Genomic DNA, 23,003 nt, shown 5'->3' on the forward strand with positions numbered 1-23,003 from the left:
TGTGATTTCAACAAGACGGTGCCACATGCCATACAGCCCGAGAAACAATTCAATTACTGCATGAGTCATTTCCTGGTCGTGTAATTTCCCGTTTTTGTGATCAGAATTGGCCGCTCAGATTATGCGGATGTGCCAGCAAAGCCGTGGAGGCCATTTACCCGATATGCTATTCCATACATAACCCTATACTGTATACTTTATGAATCAATAAAAAATTTACAATTTTTAATTATAAACCTGTGTTTTCTATCAAAATTACTTCTTGCGTGAATTTTGGGACACCCTTTATAATTCATTGGAGCTTAATTGTACAAAGGAAAAAAAAAACCTACTATGACAGAGAGGAGGAGACACCATTCAGTCACTCTTTTCTTTTTTGATGTTTGTTGTTGTTGATCCTCACCAGAAGATATTTTTTTCCATTTATTTTTAGAGAGAATGGGAGAGGGGAGAAGGTGAGAGGGGGTAAGAGAGAGACAGAGACAGAGAGAGAGTAAAGAGAGAACTATCGACGTGAGAAAGACACGTCGATTGGTAGCCTCCTGCAAGCACCCCAGCCGGGGCCAGGGATCAAACCTGCAACCCAGGTCCGTGCCCTTGACCCTCCAGTCTGCAGAGCAACACTCTAACCGCTGAGCAACACCAGCCAGGGCTCAGTCGCTCTTTTCTCTACTTAACACACACTGGCAGGATGCCTCCAGGCTTTCTGTCCTAGCTGCAGGGGCAGATACCAGGCATACTGGTCCTTGTCCACTGAGGAGACAGCTCCTTGCAAGACAACTTTCATCTGACTCTTGGGGCATGTCGCTGCCCCGTTTCAGAAGGTAGTTGTTGAATCCAGCATATTCTGATCTCTGCTGGCAGCCCCAGAGTAATAAGGCTGTGTTGTGTCTATTTGTGCTAAAAGGTGAATGATGGTGTTAAACCTGTCTTGCGTTCCAGACTACCTGGCAGCTGTGGACACGTGGTTGGGAGTCATTCTGCCCAAGATGAAGCCTCTCCTCTATCAGAATGGAGGGCCGATTATAACGGTGCAGGTAACCATGGGGATGAGCATGGGCTGGCGGGACGCGAAGGCTTCCATCCAGTCACAGTATTTAGAGGAGGGATGCAGGCCTGAGCTTCATAAGTCTGTTTCTCTCAGAGGCAATGCCATAGATGGTGCTTTGATTTAAATTGCATTTGGAGGAGGTATTACCTTTTTTGAATGCCTGCTATGCACCAGACTCTGTCCTGGATGTCCTGCCAATGCTATTCAATTATTCCAGCCACTGTCTCTTTTATTTTTTTTAATGTTTGTATTGATTTCAGAGAGGAAGGGAGAGGGAGAAAGAGATAGAAACATCAATGATGAGAATCATTGACTGGCTGCCTCCTGCATGCCCCCTACTGGTGATTGAGCCCACAACCTGAGCATGTGCCCTTGACCGAAATTGAATCCGGGACCCTTCAGTCTGCAGGCTGACACTCTATCTGCTGAGCCAAACCGGCTAGGCCCACTCTCTCTTTTAAATGAAGACTTTCAAAGAGATTAAGTGACCTGGCCAACGCCACCCAGCTAGCGCCTCCATTTGTGAAGCATTTGAAGAAGTTTAGTGACCTTCATCCCTGCCCAGGTGTATCTCTAGTCTCTCCCGCCCCTCATACCTCTGCCTGGCTGCCAGGAGGTCACATCCGGCAGGGTCACACCGCACACCTACCCAGTGGTTCTGGAATCTAATAGAAGCGGCTGGGCTAGATAAGAAAGAAGCTGGCAACAGTGCCCTCGGCGGTCCCGGATCTGTGTCTTGCTTCAACAGTGTTTGGACGCCCCAGACCCAGGGACACCCCTTCTTCCAGCCTCCGGCCACTCTCCAGCATCTTATCCAGTCACCACCTTCAAAACCACCTCCGAGACCAGCCAACACCCCGGTTGTTTTCTACCTTAACTCCTTATTGCCAAACAACCATGAGCTCCCAGATTCATCAAAATTATTCCACCGAGGTGGAGGCTGCGGCCAACGCCTGGCCAACCTGCATCTGCGGGCCTCCGCACCTACCTCTCTCTGGGCTTCTAGTTCCAACCGCTAGGATGTGGCCCTCCAGGGCGTGGGCCACTTCTTCCGAGAGTTGGAGAAGAATCGCGAGGGCTCCCAGCGCCTCCTAAAGACGCAAAACCAGCGCGGGGGCCGAATTCTCTTCCAGGACGTGCTGAAGCCTCCCAAGATGAGTGGGCAAAACTCAGGACGCCATGGAAGCTACCCTGGCCTGGAGAGGAACTGAACCAGGCCCTTGTGGAGCTGCAGGCCCTGGGTTCTACCCGCGCAGACCCTCATCTCCGTGACTTCCTGCAGAATCACTTCCGGGGTGAGGAGGTGAAACTCATCAAAGAGATGGGCAACACCTGACTAACATCAGCAGGCTGCCGGCCCCCAGGCTGGGCTGGGCAAGCATCTCTTCAAGAGACTCACCCTCAAGCACAACTAGGAGCCTTTGGAGCCCAGAGGCCTTTGAGGGGCCCTTCTGCATCCCCTGGTGTCTGGCTTTTGCCTCTCCCTGAAATACTAGCCTTTTTTTATCTTAAAAAAAAATATTATTGATATCATAGAGGAAGGGAGGGAGAGAGAGAGAGGGAGGGAGGGAGGGAGAGAGGGAGAGGGAGAGAGAGAGAGAGAGAGAGAGAGAGAGAGAGAGAGAGAGAGAGAGACACATCAATGATGAGAATCATTGATTGGCTGCCTCCTGCACACCCCACACTGAGGATCAAGCCTGCAACACGGGCAACTGCCCTAACCTCGAATTGAACCATGACCTCCTGGTTCATAGGTTGATGCTCAACCACTGAGCCACCCCTACTAGCCAGTCTTTGAACCACCCTGAAGCTCTCTCCCATGCATTGGACCAAATGGAAACAATAAAGCTTTTGCAGCAAAAAAGGAAGGAAGGAAGGAAGGAAGGAAGGAAGGAAGGAAGGAAGGAAGGAAGGAAGGAAGGAAGGAAGGAAAAAGAAAAGAAAAGAAAAGAAAAGAAAAGAAAAGAAAAGAAAAGAAAAGAAAAGAAAGAGAAGAATGGAAGGAAGAAAGAAAGAGGCTAGCCTCAGTAGCCAGGGTTTCACTGTGGAAGTTTCTATGAAAGCCGATTTCTATCTCTGCCTTAATTCAGGCCAAGGGCCGTGGGGATGATTCACTCAGTCGCAAAGCTGGCGCTTTCTCTGGGTGCCCCGAGAGTCTGAAGAGGCCACCAAGGAGCTGTGTCTGCAGGCGGGACAAAATGATTCCTACCAGAGGACTCAGATCCCTGCCTGCAGGTGGTTAGCGCCCTCAACACCATTGTCTGACAGCTGCAGGAAGCCCAGCCTGGACCTTGACTCATCCTTATGATTCAGCCATAGGTGCAGATACTCTCTAAACCTCACCATCTGAACTGGATTCATATGTGGATGTTTATCTCAGTTCGTACCAAGACCACACCTAAAATAAGGAAAGCCACAAACACCTATTAATATCCCAGGTGACAATAATTAGGGCAGGACCTTCCACCCACAGCTTTGCTTTATCCAGTGTATGGAGTAGTCATCATGAGGTAATAGCCCTGTTCCTACTTGTTGCCGTGGAAGATCAACCACTTTAAAGGTCCACGGTGCCTTGTTGCCTCACTAAGGAGCTTACAGGATGACACAGTTACTCTAAAACTAGGATCTGCAGATGGCGGCCCATGAGCCAACTGGCCTGCTGCTTGTTTTTGTAAATAAAAGTCCATTGGAACACAGCCACGCCCATTCATTCATAGGGTGTCTATGGCTGCTTATGTACTACAATAGCAGAGTTGAGTATTATCTATAACTAGAGGCCTGGTGCATGAAATTCGTGCACTGGGGGGGGGGTGGTTCCTCAGCCCGGCCTGCATCCTCTCGCAGTCCAGGAGCCCTCAGGGGATTCCGACTGATGGCTTAGGTGGGGAACAGGCTTAAGTCGTCAGTCAGACATCCTTAGCAATGCCGTGGAGGCGGGAGAGGCTCCCACCCCCGCTGCTGCACTTGCCAGCTGTGAGCCTGGCTCAGGGCTTCTGGCTGAGTGGCATTCCCCCTGTGGGAGCACACTGACCACCAGGGGGCAGCTCCTGCATTGAGCATCTGCCCCCTGGTGGTCAGTGCGCATCATAGTGACTGGTTGTTCCGCCATTTGGTCAATTTGCATATTAGCCTTTTATTATATAGGATTATCTACAATAGTATAGAACAGTGATGGCGAACCTATGACACGCGTGTCAGAGGTGACACGTGAACTCATTTTTTCGGTTGATTTTTCTTTGTTAAATGGCAGTTAAATATATAAAATAAATATAAAAAATATAAGTCTTTGTTTTACTATGGTTGCAAATATCAAAAAATTTCTATATGTGACACGGCACCAGAGTTAAGTTAGGGTTTTTCAAAATGCTGACACGCTGAGCTCAAAAGGTTTGCCATCACTGGTATAGAACATCACTACAATCCAAAAACTAGCATTGTGATGTCTGTTTTCTTTTTTTTATTCCTGGGCAGGGTACGTTTTTATGCTGATTTGCTTTTTGGAAAATGAATATTTGAGCCTGATCAGTGTGGCTTAGAGGTTGAGCATTGACCTATGAACCAGGAGGTCACATGCCTGGGGTGCAGGCTCGATCCCGATTCCCAGTAGGGGGTGTGCAGGAGGCAGCAGATCAATGATTCTCATCATTGATGTTTCTATCTCTCCCTTCCTCTCTGAAATCAATAAAAATATATTTTTTTAAAAAATGAATTTTGAGGACTGAGTGTAGGGGATATTTTTGGCTTAGAATGACTTCATTGGGATCTCTGGTTTCTTTTCACCCTCCTCTTTTTTAATTTGCAGGTTGAAAATGAATATGGCAGCTACTTTTCCTGTGACTATGACTACCTGCGTTTCCTGCAGAAGCGTTTCCACTACCACCTGGGTAATGACGTGGTTCTGTTCACCACTGATGGCGAAATGGAGAAACTTATGCAGTGTGGGGCGCTGCAGGGGCTGTACGCCACCGTGGACTTCGGACCAGGTTGGTGTTTGTAGCAACAGAAAACCCAGCTGAGGCCATGCACTTAGGCTTGAGCTTTTGACCCAGCTGATCGCTCTGGGCAGCTGTTGTGCTAAGTGGCAGAGGCCTATTGAACGAGATTTCTCACATTTCCCTTTGTTGAGTTGTTAAGATTATTTTCTTTTGTAAAATATATTTTTATTGATTTCAGAGAGAGGAAGGGAGAGGGAGATAGAAACATCAATGATGAGAGAGAATCATTGATCAGCTGCCTCCTGCACGCTCCCTACTGGGGATCGAGCCCGCAACCTGGGCATGTCCCCCAACCAGGAATTGAACCATGACCTGGTTCATAGTTCAGTGCTCAACCACACTGGCTGGGCGCTAAGATTATTTTCTTTCAGTTGATTTGGTCTTTAGGACAGGACCTCCGTTTTTAGCGCTGGCAGGCCTAGCCTGGAACCTGGAGCACTGGCCCAGCAGCTGTTCCATCTGGGAGAAGCTCCACCCTGAGGCAGTAGCTGTTCAGGTTCCGACTGGGACACACTGCTCTTCTCTGCTCTCTCTGTCCCCCCAGTTGTGGCTGGATGCTCTGAGCTCTGTTGTGGCCACAGTGAACTCTGAGGTCAGCCTTGGAGTGGGGAAAGTAACTTTCATTACCTTCTGCGTAACTCATAACCCTATGAACAGTCATGGGCCGGAGGTGGTTTGGTGGATGCTACAAAACTGGTCTTACCTGACTCATGAATGCCTTGTAAGCTGCAGAGGTTCCACAAATGAAAGTTCAGGGGCAGCGTGGCTAGGATGCATCTGGATATAATATACCTCTGGCTGTAACGAAAGAATCTTCATTTAGGTTGAGAGCAGCTTTTGTAGGGGACATGGTACAAAGGATCCTGGACTGAACTTTTTCTCTTCTCTTTATTTTTTGCTATGAAGAACGTTATTATGACCATTGAATGTGATTAGATTATACATAGATTAGATTGTAGTATTGTATCCATGTTAATTTCCTGGTTTTTAATATTTGTATTGTGTTTATTTAAAAAATCCTCTTGCTCTTAGGAAAAGCACAGTGAAGTATTTAGGGGTAAAGGGCCATCATGTCTGCAATTTATTCTCAAATGAATTTTTAAAATATGTATCATTTATTTTTAAAATATTTTAATTGATTTTTTTAGGAGAGAGGGAGGGAAGGGAAGAGAGAGAGAGAAAGAGAGAGAAACATTGATCAGTTGTCTTCTGCACACCTCCTACTGGGGATGGAGCCCACAACCCAGGCATGTGCCCTGACCTGGAATCAAACTGGCGACCTCTCAGTGCACGGGACAACACTCAGCCAACTGAGCCACACCAGGGCAAAATATGTATATTTTTACATGAGAAATAAAGTGACAAAGTAAATGCGGTAAAATGTTAACAATTAGAGAATCTGGGTGAAGGGAATATCAGTTTTTGGTACTATTCTTACAACCTTACTCTAAGTTTGCAGTTATTTTAAAATAAAAAGTTATCCCCCCCACCCCGCAAAAAAAGACCAGTTCTTCAAGTAGCATAAAGACCTCACTGTTCTTCTGTCCAAGGAGTAAGACACTCCATACATGTTGCATGTCCAATACTTGCCTTCGCCAAAGAAGGATGTCATTATATTAAAAAAAATTTTTTTTATTAATCCTCACCCGAGGATATTTTTTCCCACTGATTTTTAGAGAGAGTGGAAGGGAGGAGGGGGAGAGAGAAACATTGATGTGAGAGAGTCACATCAATTGGTTGCCTCCCATACGCACCACAGCCAGTGCTGGGGATCAAACCTGCAACCCAGACACGAGCCCTTAATCAGGAATCAAACCTGAGACCCTTCGGTGCACAGGCTGACCCTCTATCCACTGAGCAACACTGGTCAGGTGTAATTGCATTTTTAAAGAGATTCTTTTATATTACCAAAACAAAAAAAGAACAGGCTTTAAGTGAATTGCGTGTTTCTAGAAACTGCTACGCTGCTCAGAGCATTTGGTGATAACTCATCAGCAAAGAGCTGCACAGGAAGTGGCATGCTGGTTTCCTCCTTCTCTGGCACACCTCCCATTACAGTGATGAAAAAGCATAGACTTCTGTTGGGAGGAAAAAATGGAAGATTATCACGAGTGTGTTGTAAGCGTTATTTGTAGGTGGGATGAAAGCACGATTGCTACTGTGGGTTGAAGGACAGACCATTGCAAGACCAGTGTACCTGGGGCAGGTGGGCTCATGGCAACTTCATTCATTTGTGTGGAAGTGGGGCATTGGCTGAGGGTCAGATCATGGAAGGAGGCTCATGAGAAGAGAAACAAAAGATCTGAATGCCACCTGTTGCTTCATAGTGAGAAATTTACAGCGATAAGTAAGTGATCTTTCTTGATCAGCACATTCTCTTCTGAAACCTGGCCTTACAGAGACCATTCGAGAGCAAGGGGTCATGTGGAGGTTGTTGGCTGGTGTCACTTCCACTCTGGGACACCTGCTGTGGGCACTGGGTCATAAGTTTGGGACCACTGGTTGGTGACTGCTGCTGTAGAGGAAGTATCTTTACAGCAGGCCCATCCTGTGGGGAGCATCTGGGTCAACCAGATGTCTATGTGAAGAGAGAATCCCTTAAGATATGCCCAGGCTGTGGGGAAAGACGGGTGGAGAAGTCAAGCCTGTGACTTGAACTCCCCAGGCAGTGCAGTCAGGAAAGGTCATGGGGACCTGGTTCAGAGGGGAAGCAGCGTTTTGTGGTCCCCACACATCCATTGGTCTGGGTGCAGCCTAAAGCTAGCTTGCGGGTCTTCCAGGCCCATGGGAGTGTTGAGAAGCTCTGGAACCTCAGATCCAAATCCTTCCCAGGGCTCTTTATCTAACTTCTTGTCATTCCCATGACTGACCTTTCTTCTCCCTCTGGTCATGTTCAGGTGCCAACATCACAAAAGCTTTCCTAATCCAGAGGAAGTATGAACCCAAAGGACCCTTGGTAAGAATTGGGGGTGAATGTGGAGAGACTGCTTGTACCAACTTCATTACAGTTGTTGAGAGAGAGGTTACATGCAGTAGATGGGGAGAGCAGACCCGTGGTTCTTCTGGCTCTGGGATTGTGGGGACATAGCCCACTGGACACGTGAGTGACAGCAGCAGCAATGCTTCTGCTTGAACTCAGGCCCTGACCTGGAGCGGAACAGATGGGGACTAGCGCAAATGCCTTGCCATACACTGGGCTCCGTGTTCTTGCCAACCTCACCTCACTTGTCCTCATGGCAACTCTCCTAGGTAGTATTATTGTCGCCCTTTTCAATGAGGCTCGCAGAACATGTGACTTGCCCAGGGTTGTACAGCTGGAGAGTGGCAGGGCCAGGATCTGAGTTTAGGTCTGTGTTCCCACCCGTGCTCAGACCTTGGTACAAACAGCCTTTTCTGAAACTGGCCTCTGCTTAGCGAGCAGGGCAGAACCTGCACTCACAGACGTTGGGTGGAGCTACTTCCTGAGATGAGGAGGCCCCAGAACGTGTCCAGATTTCTTTTTCCTTCTCTAGACCAAGGGCTTGGCAGGGTAATGCCCAGGAGAAGCATGAGGGCTTGGGGCCTGCTTTGCAGAATGCTTGGACAAGTTGACCTCACTTTAAGTCAACCTGAGATCTGAAAACCTAAGGGGTCATTTGGAGCTGATTATAACAATATTTCCCATCCGATTCTTTTGCCCAATAAAACTTTCCTACTGTATTTAAACTGGGGATGGGTTAAAAAAATTTTGATGCAGGTATATAACTTTTCAGGCATACTATTTCATCAGTGCCTAAGTTCTGAGTTTGGGCAATGCTGTTCTCTAGGTTAAGCAGTGAATGTCAACTCCCCTTTCCACCTGTCCCTCAGTGGAGACCCTAGAGCAATAGTTACAGGGCAATAGCCCCAGGATTTGATGGTCATGACTCTAGCCCAGTGATGGCGAACCTATGACACGCGTGTCAGAGGTGACACGCGAACTCATTTTTTTGGTTGATTTTTGTTAAATGGCATTTAAATATATAAAATATCAAAAATATATACCTTTGCTTTACTATGGTTGCAAATATCAAAAAATTTCTATATGTGACACGGCACCAGAGTTAATTTAGGGTTTTTCAAAATGCTGACACGCCAAGCTCAAAAGGTTTGCCATCACTGCTCTAGCCTAACCTCCACCTCCCTTTCTCTTTTTAGATCAATTCTGAATTCTATACTGGCTGGTTAGACCACTGGGGCCAACCTCACTCAACAGTCAAGACTGAAGTGGTAGCATCCTCCCTCCAGGATATACTTGCCCGAGGGGCAAATGTGAACTTGTGAGTGTTCATTTCTGGAGGGAAGGGTGTCCCCCCACAGCTGTGGGCTCACAGTGAAGTACTGTCTGTTCTCCTGTTTCCTTGTAGGTACATGTTTATAGGTGGGACCAATTTTGGCTATTGGAATGGTAAGAGCAATTTAACATCTGTTTATAGAAGCTTCTGCTAAAATGTTTTCTGGTGCTTGATTTTGGGGGAGAGGGGATGCCTACAGACAATTTTATTTTCTATTTGTGTCTGTCGTCTATATTTTCTAATATATAAAAATTGCCTATATAACTTAAGAAATCATTTTTCTTTAAAAAGAATTTTAAGGGTCATAAATTATGCATTTAGGAACCCTATTGTTTTAAAGCAGGCTGGCTAGGTAGGCCTTGGTCACAGTCTCTGGCTATAGCTCACATGGGCATATATGTTCTGTTGTGGTCTTTTTTGTTACATTTTGTTTTGGGGAAATATAATTCACATACCATAAAATGTACAATTCAGTGGTATTTAGTATATCACAAAGTTGTACAACCATTTCTGCCGCCTAATTCTAGGACACTTTTATCAGTTCACAAAGAAACCCCATACCCAAGAAATTCCCCATACTCCCTCCTCCCAGCCCCTGGCAACCACTAGTTTACTCTCTATAAGATTTGTCTATTCTGGACATTTCATATAAGTAGAACCATACAATATGTAGTCTTTTGTGTTCAATTTATGTTATTTAGTATAATCTTTTCAAGGTTCATCTATATGGTAGCATGTATCAGTACTTCATTCCTTTTTATTGCTGAGTAATATTCCATTGTATGGATGTACAACATGTTGTTTATTCACTCATCAGCTGATGGATATTTGGGTTGTTTCCACTTTTTGGCTATTCTGAACAATGTATGAATATTAATGCATAAATATTTGTTTGAATCCATTTCAATTTGGGGGTGTGTGCGCCTAGGAGCAGAATTGCTGTGTCACATTGTAATTCTATATATTTATATATTTTTATGTTTTTTTTATTGATTTCAGAGAGAGTAAGAGGGAGGGAGAGAGAGAGATAGAAACATCAATGAAGAGAGAGAATCATTGATCATCTGCCTCTTGCACGCTCCCTATTGGGGATCAAGCCTGCAACCTGGGCATGTGCCCTGACTGGGAACTGAACTGCAACCTACTGGTTCATGTGTTGCCGCTCAACCACCATGCTACACTGGCCAGGCTGTAACTCTCTATGAGGGAACTGCCATAGTGTTTTCCAAAGTGGCTGAACCATTTTACATTTCTATATGGTCTTTTTTTTGGTAGGAAGAGTATGACAAAATTATCTTCATTGCCATTAATTTTTACAAAGACATACAATGCTATTGGCCTTCTTCTAAGCCTCAATTCCCACCTCTCTTTATATCTGTATTTTTCTCTCTGAATCATTAAGGATCCTCTACTGTTGAGTTTTGAAGGGTTAGTTTGGACCTAAATCTCCTAAGATCTCTGATTGTATACTCTCTGCTCTTAATGAATTTCCCCCTTAGAACTGCTGTCTTTTGTGCAGGGTGGAGTGGGCTAAGAGAAGGCTTAGCTTCCAAGTATTATTAATGTTATTACTATTGTTAGAGCCAAGAAATGGAGGTATTGCAAAACTCGAATGTCGCTGGTTGAAAGACAATAATGTGCAAGATTGGTCGTTGAAGTTTTAGATCGTCTCTCTGTATCTCTATCTTCTCATTAGAAACAGTAAGACTTTGGGATTCTTTTTTCATTCAGTAGCTAGTAATTCCACCTTGCTTCCATTCGTGGAATTCAAATCCAGGAATGAAGACGAATATATTTGGGAACTTTACTATTCATGATATATTTTTAAATATCTTACTGTTCTGCTTAAAACAATAGTTTTAAAAATTAGAAACTATGGCCCTGGCCGGTTTGGCTCGGTGGATGGAGCGTCGGCCTGCGGACTGAAGGGTCCCAGGTTCGATTCTGGTCAAGGGCATGTACCTTGGTTGTGGGCACATCCCTGGTAGGGAGTGTGCAGGAGGCAGCTGATCGATGTTTCTCTCTCATCGATGTTTCTAACTCTCTATCCCTCTCCCTTCCTCTCTGTAAAAAATCAATAAAATATATTTTAGCCCTGACCGGTTTTGCTCAGTGGATAGAGCGTCGGCCTGCGGACTGAAGGGTCCCAGGTTCGATTCCGGTTGGGGGCATAGTCTGCCTGGGTTGCAGGCACATCCCCAGTAGGAGGTGTGCAGGCGGCAGCTGATCGATGTTTCTCTCTCATCGATGTTTCTGACTCTCTATCCCTCTCCCTTCCTCTCTGTGGAAGATCGATAAAATATATTTTAAAAAATATATATATATATATATTTTTTAATTAGAAACTATGAAAACTACCACTGAGAAAAACAGAACTTGTCTTTCATCCTCTCCCTCGCTCCTTACCCCGCCATAATTCATGAGAGTCTCTTTTCCACCTCTGTTTTTCCACGTAGTCCTCATAGCAGTCTCAGCTGGGCTACGATTACCGACCCACTTTATCGATACGAAAAGCAGGGGACACAACAAGTCCACAGGTCTCCCCCACAGCTTGCAGGGGGTGGAGCCTGGACTCAAAGTCAGGTCTTAGAAAGCTGGTCAGTGCCCTTGGGATAACCCCTTGCAGCCCAAAGCCCCTGCCCTACTCGTGAACGCTAGGCCCCTGACCTGCCGTGTGGCCTGGTCTCTTAGGGGACGTGAGGGAGAGCCAGTCTGCTTCTTAGCCGCTGTCCTTCAGGCCAGCTTCCCAGAGGAGAGCTATGAGAGAAGAACGTCATGAGCTCACTGTTCATCCTACCCAACATAGGTGCACATACATGTGCAAGTATGTGCACCACACTCTGTGCCTGTGTGTGTCCCCATCTGTCTGAGGGGCTCCTGCGGGCTCCAGGCTGTCCTATACGTCTCACACCACGTGGAGAGCTGTTTCTTTGCCTTCCTCACTCGCACTCCCAGATGTGGAGAAGAGGCTTGAATTAGCAGTTTCTCTATGACACATTGCTGGTCTGAAGACATCCGGAGAAATAGTCTGCTGGTGGGAATGGAACAAAGACTTCCTTTGCCAGTCCATCCTTTAACCCACCAGACAGCTTCCCAGCCTGGGTTCCCTTGGCCTGTAAAGTTTGCTTCTGGAGGGCACACTTGTTCAACCCAGCTGGACAACCCATAGGGCTCCTCTCCCGCCCCTCGAAGGGTGGGGAGGCTCTCGGGTCAATGAGGCCACACCTACTTCTCAGGTGCACGCATTGTCTCCTGTGCAGGGAGAGCACAACCACTGCCACTTGAGAACTAGAGAAGGGACCACAAAGAAGGTGAGCTCTTTGCAAAAAGGGATGTGGTTTTCTTTCTCGTTGCTTCTCACGGCAAAGGATGTGTTTTATCATCTGTATCCCCAGAGGCGGGCAGACCTGTTGGCAGGCAGCTGTCTCTGATTAATAAGAAATGAGGGGAGCCGAAACCGGTTTGGCTCAGTGGATAGAGCGTCGGCCTGCGGACTGAAAGGTGCCAGGTTCGATTCCGGTCAAGGGCATGTACCTGGGTTGCGGGCACATCCCCAGTAGGAGATGTGCAGGAGGCAGCTGATCGATGTTTCTCTCTCATCGATGTTTCTAACTCTCTATCTCTCTCCCTTCCTCTCTGTAAAAAAATCAATTAAAAAAAAAGAAAGAAATGAGGGGAGTGCCTGGCCGGTGCCACTCAGTGGATTGAGCGTCGTCCTATGCACCAAGAGGTCCCTGGTTTGATTCCCAGTCAGGACACATGCCCAGGTTGCCGGCTCCATCCTCAGTACGGGGCGTGCAAGAGTCAGCCGATGGATGTTTCTCTCTCATCAATGTTTCTATCTCTCTCCTTTCCTGTCTCTAAAATCAATAAAAACATTTTAAAAAGAAAGAAATGAGGGAAAGTAATATGACGGGATCGATTCAGTTGGTTTAGGTGTTCCAAATGCAGATTCTGTGCAGAGAACTAATGAGAACTAGTTTGGCCTGAATCGTGCCATGTGTCAACTCCACCACCTGGAGGATCACCCAGGGCAGATCCATCATTGGTGAGCTGTGGAACCATTCGAAGGACTTCGTTACTAAATCATAGGTGAACTCTTGGATTTGGGGCCTCATTTACTTAACACTTAGGTCGGATATAAGATTGTTTAAAAATAACATTATTCTCTCACACTTACATTGCAAATTGCTCTCTAGAGGAGAAGAGAAAGGGGAGACACAGAGTCTGGCTGGTCCTGGGACAGCAGGGTCCCTGTCACCTGGGAGCCTGTTAGAAATGCCGAGTCAGGTCCCACCCCAGGCCTGCTGAGTCAGAATCCCAGGCGGGATTTAGGAGTCTCTTTTAACAAGCTCTCCGTGTGACTCTCGTGCTTGGGTGACTTTTCTAAGCACTGGCATATGGTCCCGGCCAAAGCTGCACACAGTCTCCTACCTGTGAATATCATGTGTGACAAGGTGGCAGGACTGAGCTGAGGGTGGCACGAGGCTGTGATGTGGTTTCACAAGTGGCTTAGCTGATTCTAGAGGGAGCTCTGCCTGGAGCTAGGATGGCAAAGGGACTGAGTTTATATCCCCACCTGGGTCCATTGTCAGATATGGGCCATCCTGGGAGGGTTATAACTGTAAGCAGGGCAGCCCAGCAGAGGCCATGACCAGAGAGGAGCCCATCTGAGAGCCGTCAGCAGCCAACACTCCCAGTAGCTGGGGAACAAGTGAGTGCCTTAGTCCTGGAGAGCCATGGGAGAGACACACCAGGCATCCGTTCTAGTCTCCGCAGAGGCCTTAAGGTCACGTTAGAATCTCTATGGGCTCATCATCTCCCACTTTGTTTGGGCTGATAACCCTCCGTTGTTTTCTGCCAGTCCTTGGCCAAGTCACCTGCGTCTCCCCCACTGACCTTTTCTCGGCCACACAGTTCGAGATTATGCAAAAGACCACAAGGTTAGCAGTCAGAGATGCAGGTCATGCCATAAGCCCTGCCATGCCTGGTTGTGCTGAGCAAGTTTTGTAGAGAGTTTCAGATTCTCTGCTTGTCCCCTGGCACTGAGATCTGCTGGGGTCGCAACTGTGAGCTCTGCTGAGAGCAGATGGGGAAAGCGCTCTGTAGACTCCACGGTGCTTGGCAAGGGTCTCTTGTAGCAAGAAACTGATTTCTCTAAATCTTGCATCCAGAAGGCCACCTCTGTATGGCTCAGTTGTTTGAGCGTCATCCTGTGGACCGAAGAGTTGCCGGTTCGATCCGCAATCGGGGTGCATGCAGGAGGCAACCAATTGATGTTTCTCTGTCTCTCTCTCTAAAAATCAATTAAAACATTTTTTTTAAAAAAAGAGAAAGCAATTGGTTCAAACATGTCCTTTATTTTCTCCCTCCATAATGCTGAGCTCATGAATCCCAAAGAGTTTGTCCCAGCCCAGGGCCTCCAGGAGTAACCAGTGGCACCTTTTTGTCTTCTAGGAGCCAACATGCCCTACCAACCACAGCCCACCAGCTACGACTATGACGCCCCCCTGAGTGAGGCAGGGGACCTCACCGAGAAGTATTTTGCTGTGCGAGATGTTATCCGGAAGGTGGGTGCTTTGTATGGACGTGGTGGGCTGGTCTAGGGCAGAACCTGCCTTGGACTCACTGTGCTCTGTAGACCAGCGGCTGCCAACCTTTCAGACCTCACGGACTACGGGTTGGCAACCGCTGCTCCAAAGGTTTCCTTAAACCAGCAGTCGCCAACCTTTCGGACCTCATGGACCACCAGTTGGCGACCGCTGCTGTAGACAACTTTGAAGGATGGATGCAGGGACACATCAGGTAGACTTGGCCTTGAGTCCTGGCCCCAACCTGATGGAGAATGAGCCTACAGACAAGGTGCTCCACTAGTCTATTCATTTGTAAAACTGGACCATCAGCACGTGGGTGTGGTGTCAGGATGAAAAAGAACCTAGGTAAGGCTCATGTGGTCCACTAAGAGGTAGCCATTACTATTATTTACACTAAAGGTAAGAAAATGTATGTCCAAATAAATCGTTAATATGTGTCATAGAGAAAATCCGTGGGCCGTGGAAGCAAGGTTCAAATGTGAGCTGTCAGCAATCCCTCCTTGTTCTGTCTGGGACAGTGCATGCAATTGCTTCTGGCCTGGCACCTGAACTGCTTAGTCCTGCTAACGCTGTGACCTTTTGAGGCATCTAAAGCCCCAGGTGGGGTTTCCTGTCTCAACTGTGGGTTAAAAAAAAAAACCCACAGTTTTTCTGCTCAGTCACCTGAGTTTTGAAGTTAAAAAAACACAGGTTTTCTGCCTATAAATGGTATGGACTATTTTTTGTTTAAGTATGCTGTCTCCATTTAAGCCCACATAGTAAAATCTATATTATGTAACACGTTAAACATATAGAAAAATGTGTTCTATACTTATCTACTAGTAAGAATTTGTCTATGTCACCTGAACTTTCAAGTGTCTGGTTAAAATGTTGCTCATGTGTTTTTATTATGGGCTCGATCACTGTAGAATTTGTAATGATTACTCCCAAGCTCTCTCTTGTATGTCTGCTCCCTTTCGAGCTTTCTGTTCTGTTCCTATCTTTATTATTTCCTTCCTTTATTTGAATCTTAGCTTTTTAAATCCAGCCTTTCTTCTTTCCTTCTATAAATATTCAAGATTATACATTTCCTTCAAGTACTTCTATAGCTCCATCTCGTAAATCTTAAGATGTAATATACTTATCATAGTTTTTTCTAAACATGCTTATTTTGATTTCTCTTTGACCCTTGAAATGTTCAGAAGTGGGTTTTTCAATTATTACACTCTAAACAATTGTCTAGTTTGTTGTTTTCTAACATATTTGCATCTGTTTGGAGCAAGTAGTCCTGTATGATATCATATACAGAATGGAGCAAAAGTAGGTTTACAGTTGTGTGAAACAGCTTATTCTTGTATTATTATTAATTATTATATTTTTCCATATTAAAAAAAAAACCTGTAAAAACTGTAAACCTACATTTGCCCCACCTAAAGAGGTGTTAATCTAAATGCAGACAAGAAAAAAAAGGCAATTCGAAACCTCAGGGGAGGAAAAAGAACATAAAAGGCTTGCCCTGGCTAGTGTGACTCAGGTGGTTGATCATTGTCCCATGCACTAAAAGGACACCAGTTCGATTCCCAGTTAAGGGCACATGCCCAGGTTGCAGGTTCGGTCCCCTGTTGGAGTGTATATGGGGGCAATCAACTGATGTTTCTCTCTTACATCTTCCTTCTTTTCTTTCCACTATTTTAAAAAATATATTTTTATTGATTTCAGAGAGGGAGGGAAAGGGGGAGAGAGATAGAAACATCAATGATGAGAGAGAATCATTGATTGGCTACCTCCTGTACAACCCCTTCTGGGGATCAAGTCTGCAACCTGGGCATGTGCCCTTGGCTGGAATCGAACCCGGGACCCTTCAGTTCACAGGCCAATGCTCTATCTACTGAGCCAAACTAGCCAGGGCTGGCTCTCTCTCTCTCTCTCTCTCTCTCTCTCTCTCTCTCTCTCTCTCCTTCTCTCTCTAAAAATCAGTAAAAACAATCCTCAGGTAAGGATTAAAAAAATACATATATTTAGGAATTAAATTTAGTAGGGTTTGGCAACTAACTTAATGCAGATGAGAAAGAATAAGAAGTTGTTGATTTGTCCAGGTTATAACCTTCATTGGATAACTGAGTGGGTATTGGGGTCAGCAACTCAGATAGAGGATTGCAGAGAAAGCACAGGCTGGGGATGGGGAGGGGGAAGCAAATTCAGTCCTGGGCTTGTTCAGCTCAAGATGCCCCTGGTGACATCCAGGTGGAAGTGTCTCTCCAGAACCTCCAGAAAGAAGTAGTTAGGACAGGCTCAGATTCTGGGGTCAGCAATGGAAGTGGAGGCTCAAGTCCAGAGAAGGTTGCAATTGGACATGGAGAATTGAGCAAGAAAGGTGGTGGGCCAAGCAAAAGACAAACCCGGGAATTCCAATCATATAACCAGGGGCCCCAGCAAGATGAACCGATGAAGGACATAAAGACTTCAGAAATTAATGTAATTCAATAGTTCATCATAAATTATAGCTTAACCTCTAGTCATCTCTTCCTCCTTTCCTCTTGGATACTTAAGTTTGGGAGAGAGAAATAAACTACTTTAAAAGTGGGCTCTTCTGAGATTTTGTAGATGGTCGGTGAGCTGGTTTGTTAAACGATACTCAAAATATTTGCTTGCATCGAGAGAAACTATGGGATTATAAGTACCCCCATATCTCGCTCTCCCTGCCTCTTTCCTTTACCAAAGACTTACAAAGTGGAATGTATCTCTTCTTTAATCCATTTCCAGAGTTAATTGGGTGGTGATGGACAATATCTTTCCCTGACCTGGACTCCCAGGGATGATAATTTCCCACCAGGCTGAACAAGCCTGTGCTCAGTGGTGGAAGCTTCAGGGACCCTTTGCATATGACTCTTTTTAAAAAATATATATTTTATTGATTTTTTACAGAGAGGAAGGGAGAGGGAGAGAGAATTAGAAACATCGATGAGAGAGAAACATCGATCAGCTGCCTCCTGCACACTCCCTACTGGGTATGTGCCCACAACCAAGGTACATGCCCTTGACCGGAATCGAACCTGGGACCCTTGAGTCCACAGGCCGACGTTCTATCCACTGAGCCAAACCAGTTAGGGCTGCATATGACTCTTGAAGGCATGACAAAGCTCATGACATTTGCATTTTGTAAGTTATTCTCTTTGGTGTGGGTAAACCCAACCAGACATGGTTAACACTTTGACCTCGAGGGTGAACCCTCTGGTCCATTCATGTTGTTTCAGATGGCAAAATTTCATTCTTTTTTATGACTGAGTCATAAAAGAATGATTGATTTTGAATTTTGAGTCAGTATACAGATAAAGCGAGGACCTATGGCCACCGCACAGACTGTTTTAACCTTGACAATGTGAAAGTATAGCTGATGGTTTTGGAGGCTGGAGTAGGGAGGAGAGCTCAGGGAAGGATGTAAATAGCCTTGTCTTAAAAGTGTGGACACAAAGGATAATCTTAATTGATGGAACTAAGAAACAAAGGTATAGATCAGTGATGGTGAACCTTTTGAGCTTGGCGTGTCAGCATTTTGAAAAACCCTAACTTAACTCTGGTGCTGTGTCACATATAGAAATTTTTTGATATTTGCAGCCATAGTAAAACAAAGACTTATATTTTTGATATTTATTTTATATATTTAAATGCCATTTAACAAAGAAAAATCAAACAAAAAAATGAATTCGCGTGTCACCTCTGACATGTGTGTCATAGGTTCGCCATCACTGGTATAGATGTTATTTAAATCTGCAGAGCTAACCAGTAAAGAAACTGAAAATGGTGATAAGACCATGTTGGCAAGAAAAGGAGTTATGAGAAATAGTAAAACTGAGCTAAATTCTCATGTACTGAAGAAATGATATTTTAAATGGATCTAACAGGCCTGGCTGGTGTGACTCAGTGGTTGAGCATCGACCCATGCACCAGGAGGTTGCCAGTTCAATTCCTGGTCAGGGCACATGCCCAGATTGTGGGCTCAATCCCCAACAGGGGGTGTGTAGGAGGCAGCCGATGGATGTTGATGTTTCTCTATCATCGATATTTGTCTCCCTCTTCCTTCCTCTCTCCAAACTTAATAAAAAAACATTAAAAAATGCATCTAACAAGAAATTGCAGATAAGTATATTATTTAGAGACCAAAAGAAGCAAAAATAGGTACAAGTAAATGATTTGTGAATGATTTCCTCTGAAAAATATAACTAAGAAAGTAGTGAGTCAGGAGACTAATGCTTTACCTTAACCAGTCTTTTATCCTCTTCTTTTTAAAAAATTATTATTTAAAAAGGTAAACAAGAAGGAAGAAAGCAAGCAAGAAAGAAATGTAAGGATCCTGAAAGATCATAATGCAATCGACTTGGAGATGCCAGATGTACCTAGATCTTGCTAAGACCTAGGATTTACACCCATATTTCCTGATGCTAATATGTGTGCATGCACACATATTTAATAGGGTTTTGTTATTTTTTAGTTTTTTTTTAATTTAAAAATAACTTCATAAACTTTTTAAAACTTACCTAAAAGTTTCAAGAATAAAAATTGTACAAAGAACACTTGTGTATTTCTCACCCAGATTCACCCATGTCAACATTTCACTCTATTTGCTTCATCATTTACCCCCTCCTCCCTCTTGTATTTTCTAAACCATTGAAGGATTGCATCTATCATGGCCCTTTATCCCTAAACACTTTAGTGTATGTTTCATAAGAATAGGTCGGAATTTGCTTTTATGTAACCATGGCAATTTTAACATTGATACAAAATTTTAACCTACCAATATGATTTAATCTACAAAAAATATTTGTCCTACTCTGTCTAGGTTCCCTCCCTTCAGATGCTGTACCTTTTTCCTTTTCTTCCCCAACTCCAGTTTTCTGCCGCCACCCTCTTTCTCTCTACTTGTTTTTGCTCTCTGTTTTGAAGTCTTTGTTCTATATTGACTTGAATGATTCCTAGAGCTGAAAACACAGACATACACAGACACACACTTGGAAGTAAAACCTTACCCGGATCCTGTCTTGGAAGGAAGTCTTTTGTTCCTTTGCCTTTCCAAAACATCACTGGCACTGTGGTTCCCGTCTTTGACCCTCCTTTGGAAAAATGAATGAAATTTTTTATTTAAAAATGAATTAAATATGTTTCCGAGGGCTTAACAGCTCCTTTTCTTTTCTGTCTTTTTTTTTTCACTCTGGTTTACAGTTTGAAAAAGTACCGGAAGGCCCTATCCCTCCGTCCACACCAAAGTTTGCATATGGAAAAGTTGCTCTGAAAAAGGTAAGAAAAAAAAAATGACAGAAACATTGAAAGTGAGGAAATGGAATTTAGAAGTCAGTGAAAGTGTTACGCTGGGGAGCCGGTTCATTATTTTTCTGTGAATTTGTTTTCTGTGAGACTGATGGGGAAGATGGTGTTTCTGAGAAAGCGGGGACATAGAGGCGAGAGGACATGTATGCGTGTTGACCTGGTGAGCAGATGGGCATGAGCAGGAGTAGAGAGGTGTTCTAGATCATACAAGTGATTTTGGTTCCATTATCAGTTGCCCAAAGCAGTCTCGGGATCCTTTGTGGGAATAACATGACACCTTGTTGTTATGGCTGGTGAGATTCTTTTTTATAATTCACTATTATTTTAGGGGGTTCTCAAAAGCCACAGGCATTTTGATAGGGCTTTGCCCTAATTACACACTCCCATCTCAAAATCAGTTTTTGTGGTCTGTAGTTTATATGGTAAATGAGACATCAGGGGGGAAAGCCAGAAATCAATCATAAATAAGAGTTAGGGACATTTTATTCCAGGAAAAGAGAAAAGGAAGAGAGGTTACATTTAATAGTCAGGACTGACGTAAGCCAAAGTCAGTTTGTTTTGACCATCTCTGTCTTCAGGTTTTCCCCTTTTATAATCCCTAACTCCTACATGTGATAACTCACAAGCAAGAGAGAAAAAAACATGAACAATTGCATATTTCTTAAGAATCTTGATATTCTAAAATAGCATCATACATTTTTATCTTTAAGCCAAATACCAAACATGATTGTATGGTTTTTCCATTCATGAAGCCCTTTGATGTTATGGTGGGTTTAGTTCTTGTAGCTTTTTCCACCTAGCGTCAGATGTGTGTGTTACATTCTACAGAGGACGTGGCCGGTCTCTCTGCCTGATAGGCATCTTTCGTTAGATTAATCAAACGAGAATCACACTTGTAAAGGGAGCATCTTCTGCTCCTTCACTGCCATTGCTACTTGAGGAAAAGTTCATTAGTGGGGTTTAGAGCCATGAGGATTTTTTTTTTTTTATACAACAGAAAATAACTGCAACTGTTTCATACAACGTCGTTAAAACAAATCTAGCTCAGTACCCCAAGCACATTCTGTGAAAGAAAATTGTGTGAGCAGAAATGGCTTTTCCTTGTTAATACTGAAGAGAGCAAACCTGCATCTCACTGAATTAAATGTATGTGGAACATAGTTATGTAGGCTAACAACTTTTACCGTGAGTTGAGTTGTCCAAGTGGGAAAACGTCCTTGTGAGTGGCTGAATTTATTTTTCCCTCGGTGCTGCACATCAGCAAGGTAACCATGGGAAGTGCTTATACAATTCCTAACCAGTGCCTTGCCATGCAAAGTCCTGGGTTTGGAGCCAAACCTACCTGCAAATCCTGGCTTTGCCAGTGCTCCACTGAGCTTCTCTGAGTCCCTAACAATAATGCCTGCCTCACTGGGTAATTGTGAGGATTCAGTGAGGTGTGTGGGTCAAGTCCTGCCTCCCCTGGAGTTCGCTAGGCACCCATTGTTGGGTAGCTGTTATCATTGTTGTTCTTGCACCAGAATGAGCATCCTGCGTTGCAAGAATACACAATCGTTTGGATTGAATGTGTGTATTTATTGAGGGGCTCCTATGTACTGGGCATTGGGGTGGTGATAGTCTGTAAAGGGATCCAACTGGCAAATGATACCGAAGGCGTGCTATCGACAAATCCAGAGGGCGCAGTCGGGTTACTTCCCTCAGGAGTGCCGGGGGAGGCTTCAGAGGAGGCAGCCTCGAGCCTCGGTTTTCATTTATTTTAAGGGCCTTTTCTATATAGGAGGTTGTACTTGCAAGCAGGTGTGTTTGAAACTCTTTTTAAGATTCCCATCAGTTACTTTTCATCAAAAGTTAGGGAACTACGAGAGATGGTTAACGGTGACTGGGGAACAGGACCGAGTGGAATTTGAACCATTTAGGTTTATTTCGGGGTTTGGCCAAACCCACTGGTAACTTGGATAATTTGCAAATGACATTCTCCATTCCGATGACCAGGGAGGGGCGGCAGTGAGTGAACGCTGCTTTTGTTTCTTTTCAGTTAAAGACAGTGGAGGAAGCTCTGAACATTCTGTGTCCCGCGGGGCCTGTCAAAAGCCTTTATCCCTTGACATTTATCCAGGTGAAACAGGTAGGCCTTCAAAGGTAATGCGTCACCTTTCTTCTACTTGGGAAAATGTGTGTTCTGCCCTGCCCTGCAGTGTCTGTTCTGAGCACAGGGACCAAAATAGTAAGCGGCTAAGTCAGACCCACGGAATCGAGCAGCAGAGCCCCGGGCTCTCTGTAGCTGTGATATTGCACATTAGCCCAATCTGTCCTACGTTTCCCGTTTCTTATTCTCACTCAAATAAGTTGTAGCTTAACCTGCTTCAGCATGATTCTGCCCAAGCTATACATTGAGTGCACTTCTCATCTAATTAATCTTTATTACTAGGTACCAGTGGGGAAACCGCTATTTTATACTCAGAAACGACAACTTAGTTATTTGTCCTTAGTTAGCGAAGTGTAAGGACGGTGTTCTTACTAGATTAGGTTCTTTGAGATTCTTTTTATGGCTTTGAAGAGAACAGAAAGCAGGCACTGTGTGTGTGTGTGTGTGTGTGTGTGTGTGTGTGTGTGTGTGTGTGTGTCTTAATGTGTGTTTAATCTCTAGGCGTTGCCCCATCTTTTTTTTTTTTAATATATCTTTATTGATTTCAGAGAGGAAGGGAGAGGGATAAAGAGTTAGAAACATTGATGATGAGAGAGAAACATC

General features: G+C 44.7%; 1 protein-coding gene across 2 annotated transcripts in view; it reads left to right on the plus strand.

The window, feature by feature from the left end:
* The window catches only part of GLB1 (galactosidase beta 1), a 65,774-nt gene that overhangs the window by 21,445 nt on the left and 21,326 nt on the right, over window positions 1-23,003 (plus strand). For both annotated transcript variants that reach the window (XM_006087564.3, XM_023752938.1), the window contains exons 5-12: window positions 943-1,037; window positions 4,854-5,034; window positions 7,944-8,002; window positions 9,223-9,344; window positions 9,432-9,472; window positions 14,817-14,929; window positions 20,150-20,224; window positions 22,290-22,379. In XM_006087564.3, coding sequence (XP_006087626.1) covers window positions 943-1,037; window positions 4,854-5,034; window positions 7,944-8,002; window positions 9,223-9,344; window positions 9,432-9,472; window positions 14,817-14,929; window positions 20,150-20,224; window positions 22,290-22,379 — 776 coding nt within the window. The remainder of the gene's footprint in view (window positions 1-942; window positions 1,038-4,853; window positions 5,035-7,943; window positions 8,003-9,222; window positions 9,345-9,431; window positions 9,473-14,816; window positions 14,930-20,149; window positions 20,225-22,289; window positions 22,380-23,003) is intronic.

This window comes from Myotis lucifugus, unplaced genomic scaffold (assembly GCF_000147115.1).
Source record: "Myotis lucifugus unplaced genomic scaffold, Myoluc2.0 scaffold_39, whole genome shotgun sequence".
Classification (NCBI taxonomy): domain Eukaryota; kingdom Metazoa; phylum Chordata; class Mammalia; order Chiroptera; family Vespertilionidae; genus Myotis; species Myotis lucifugus.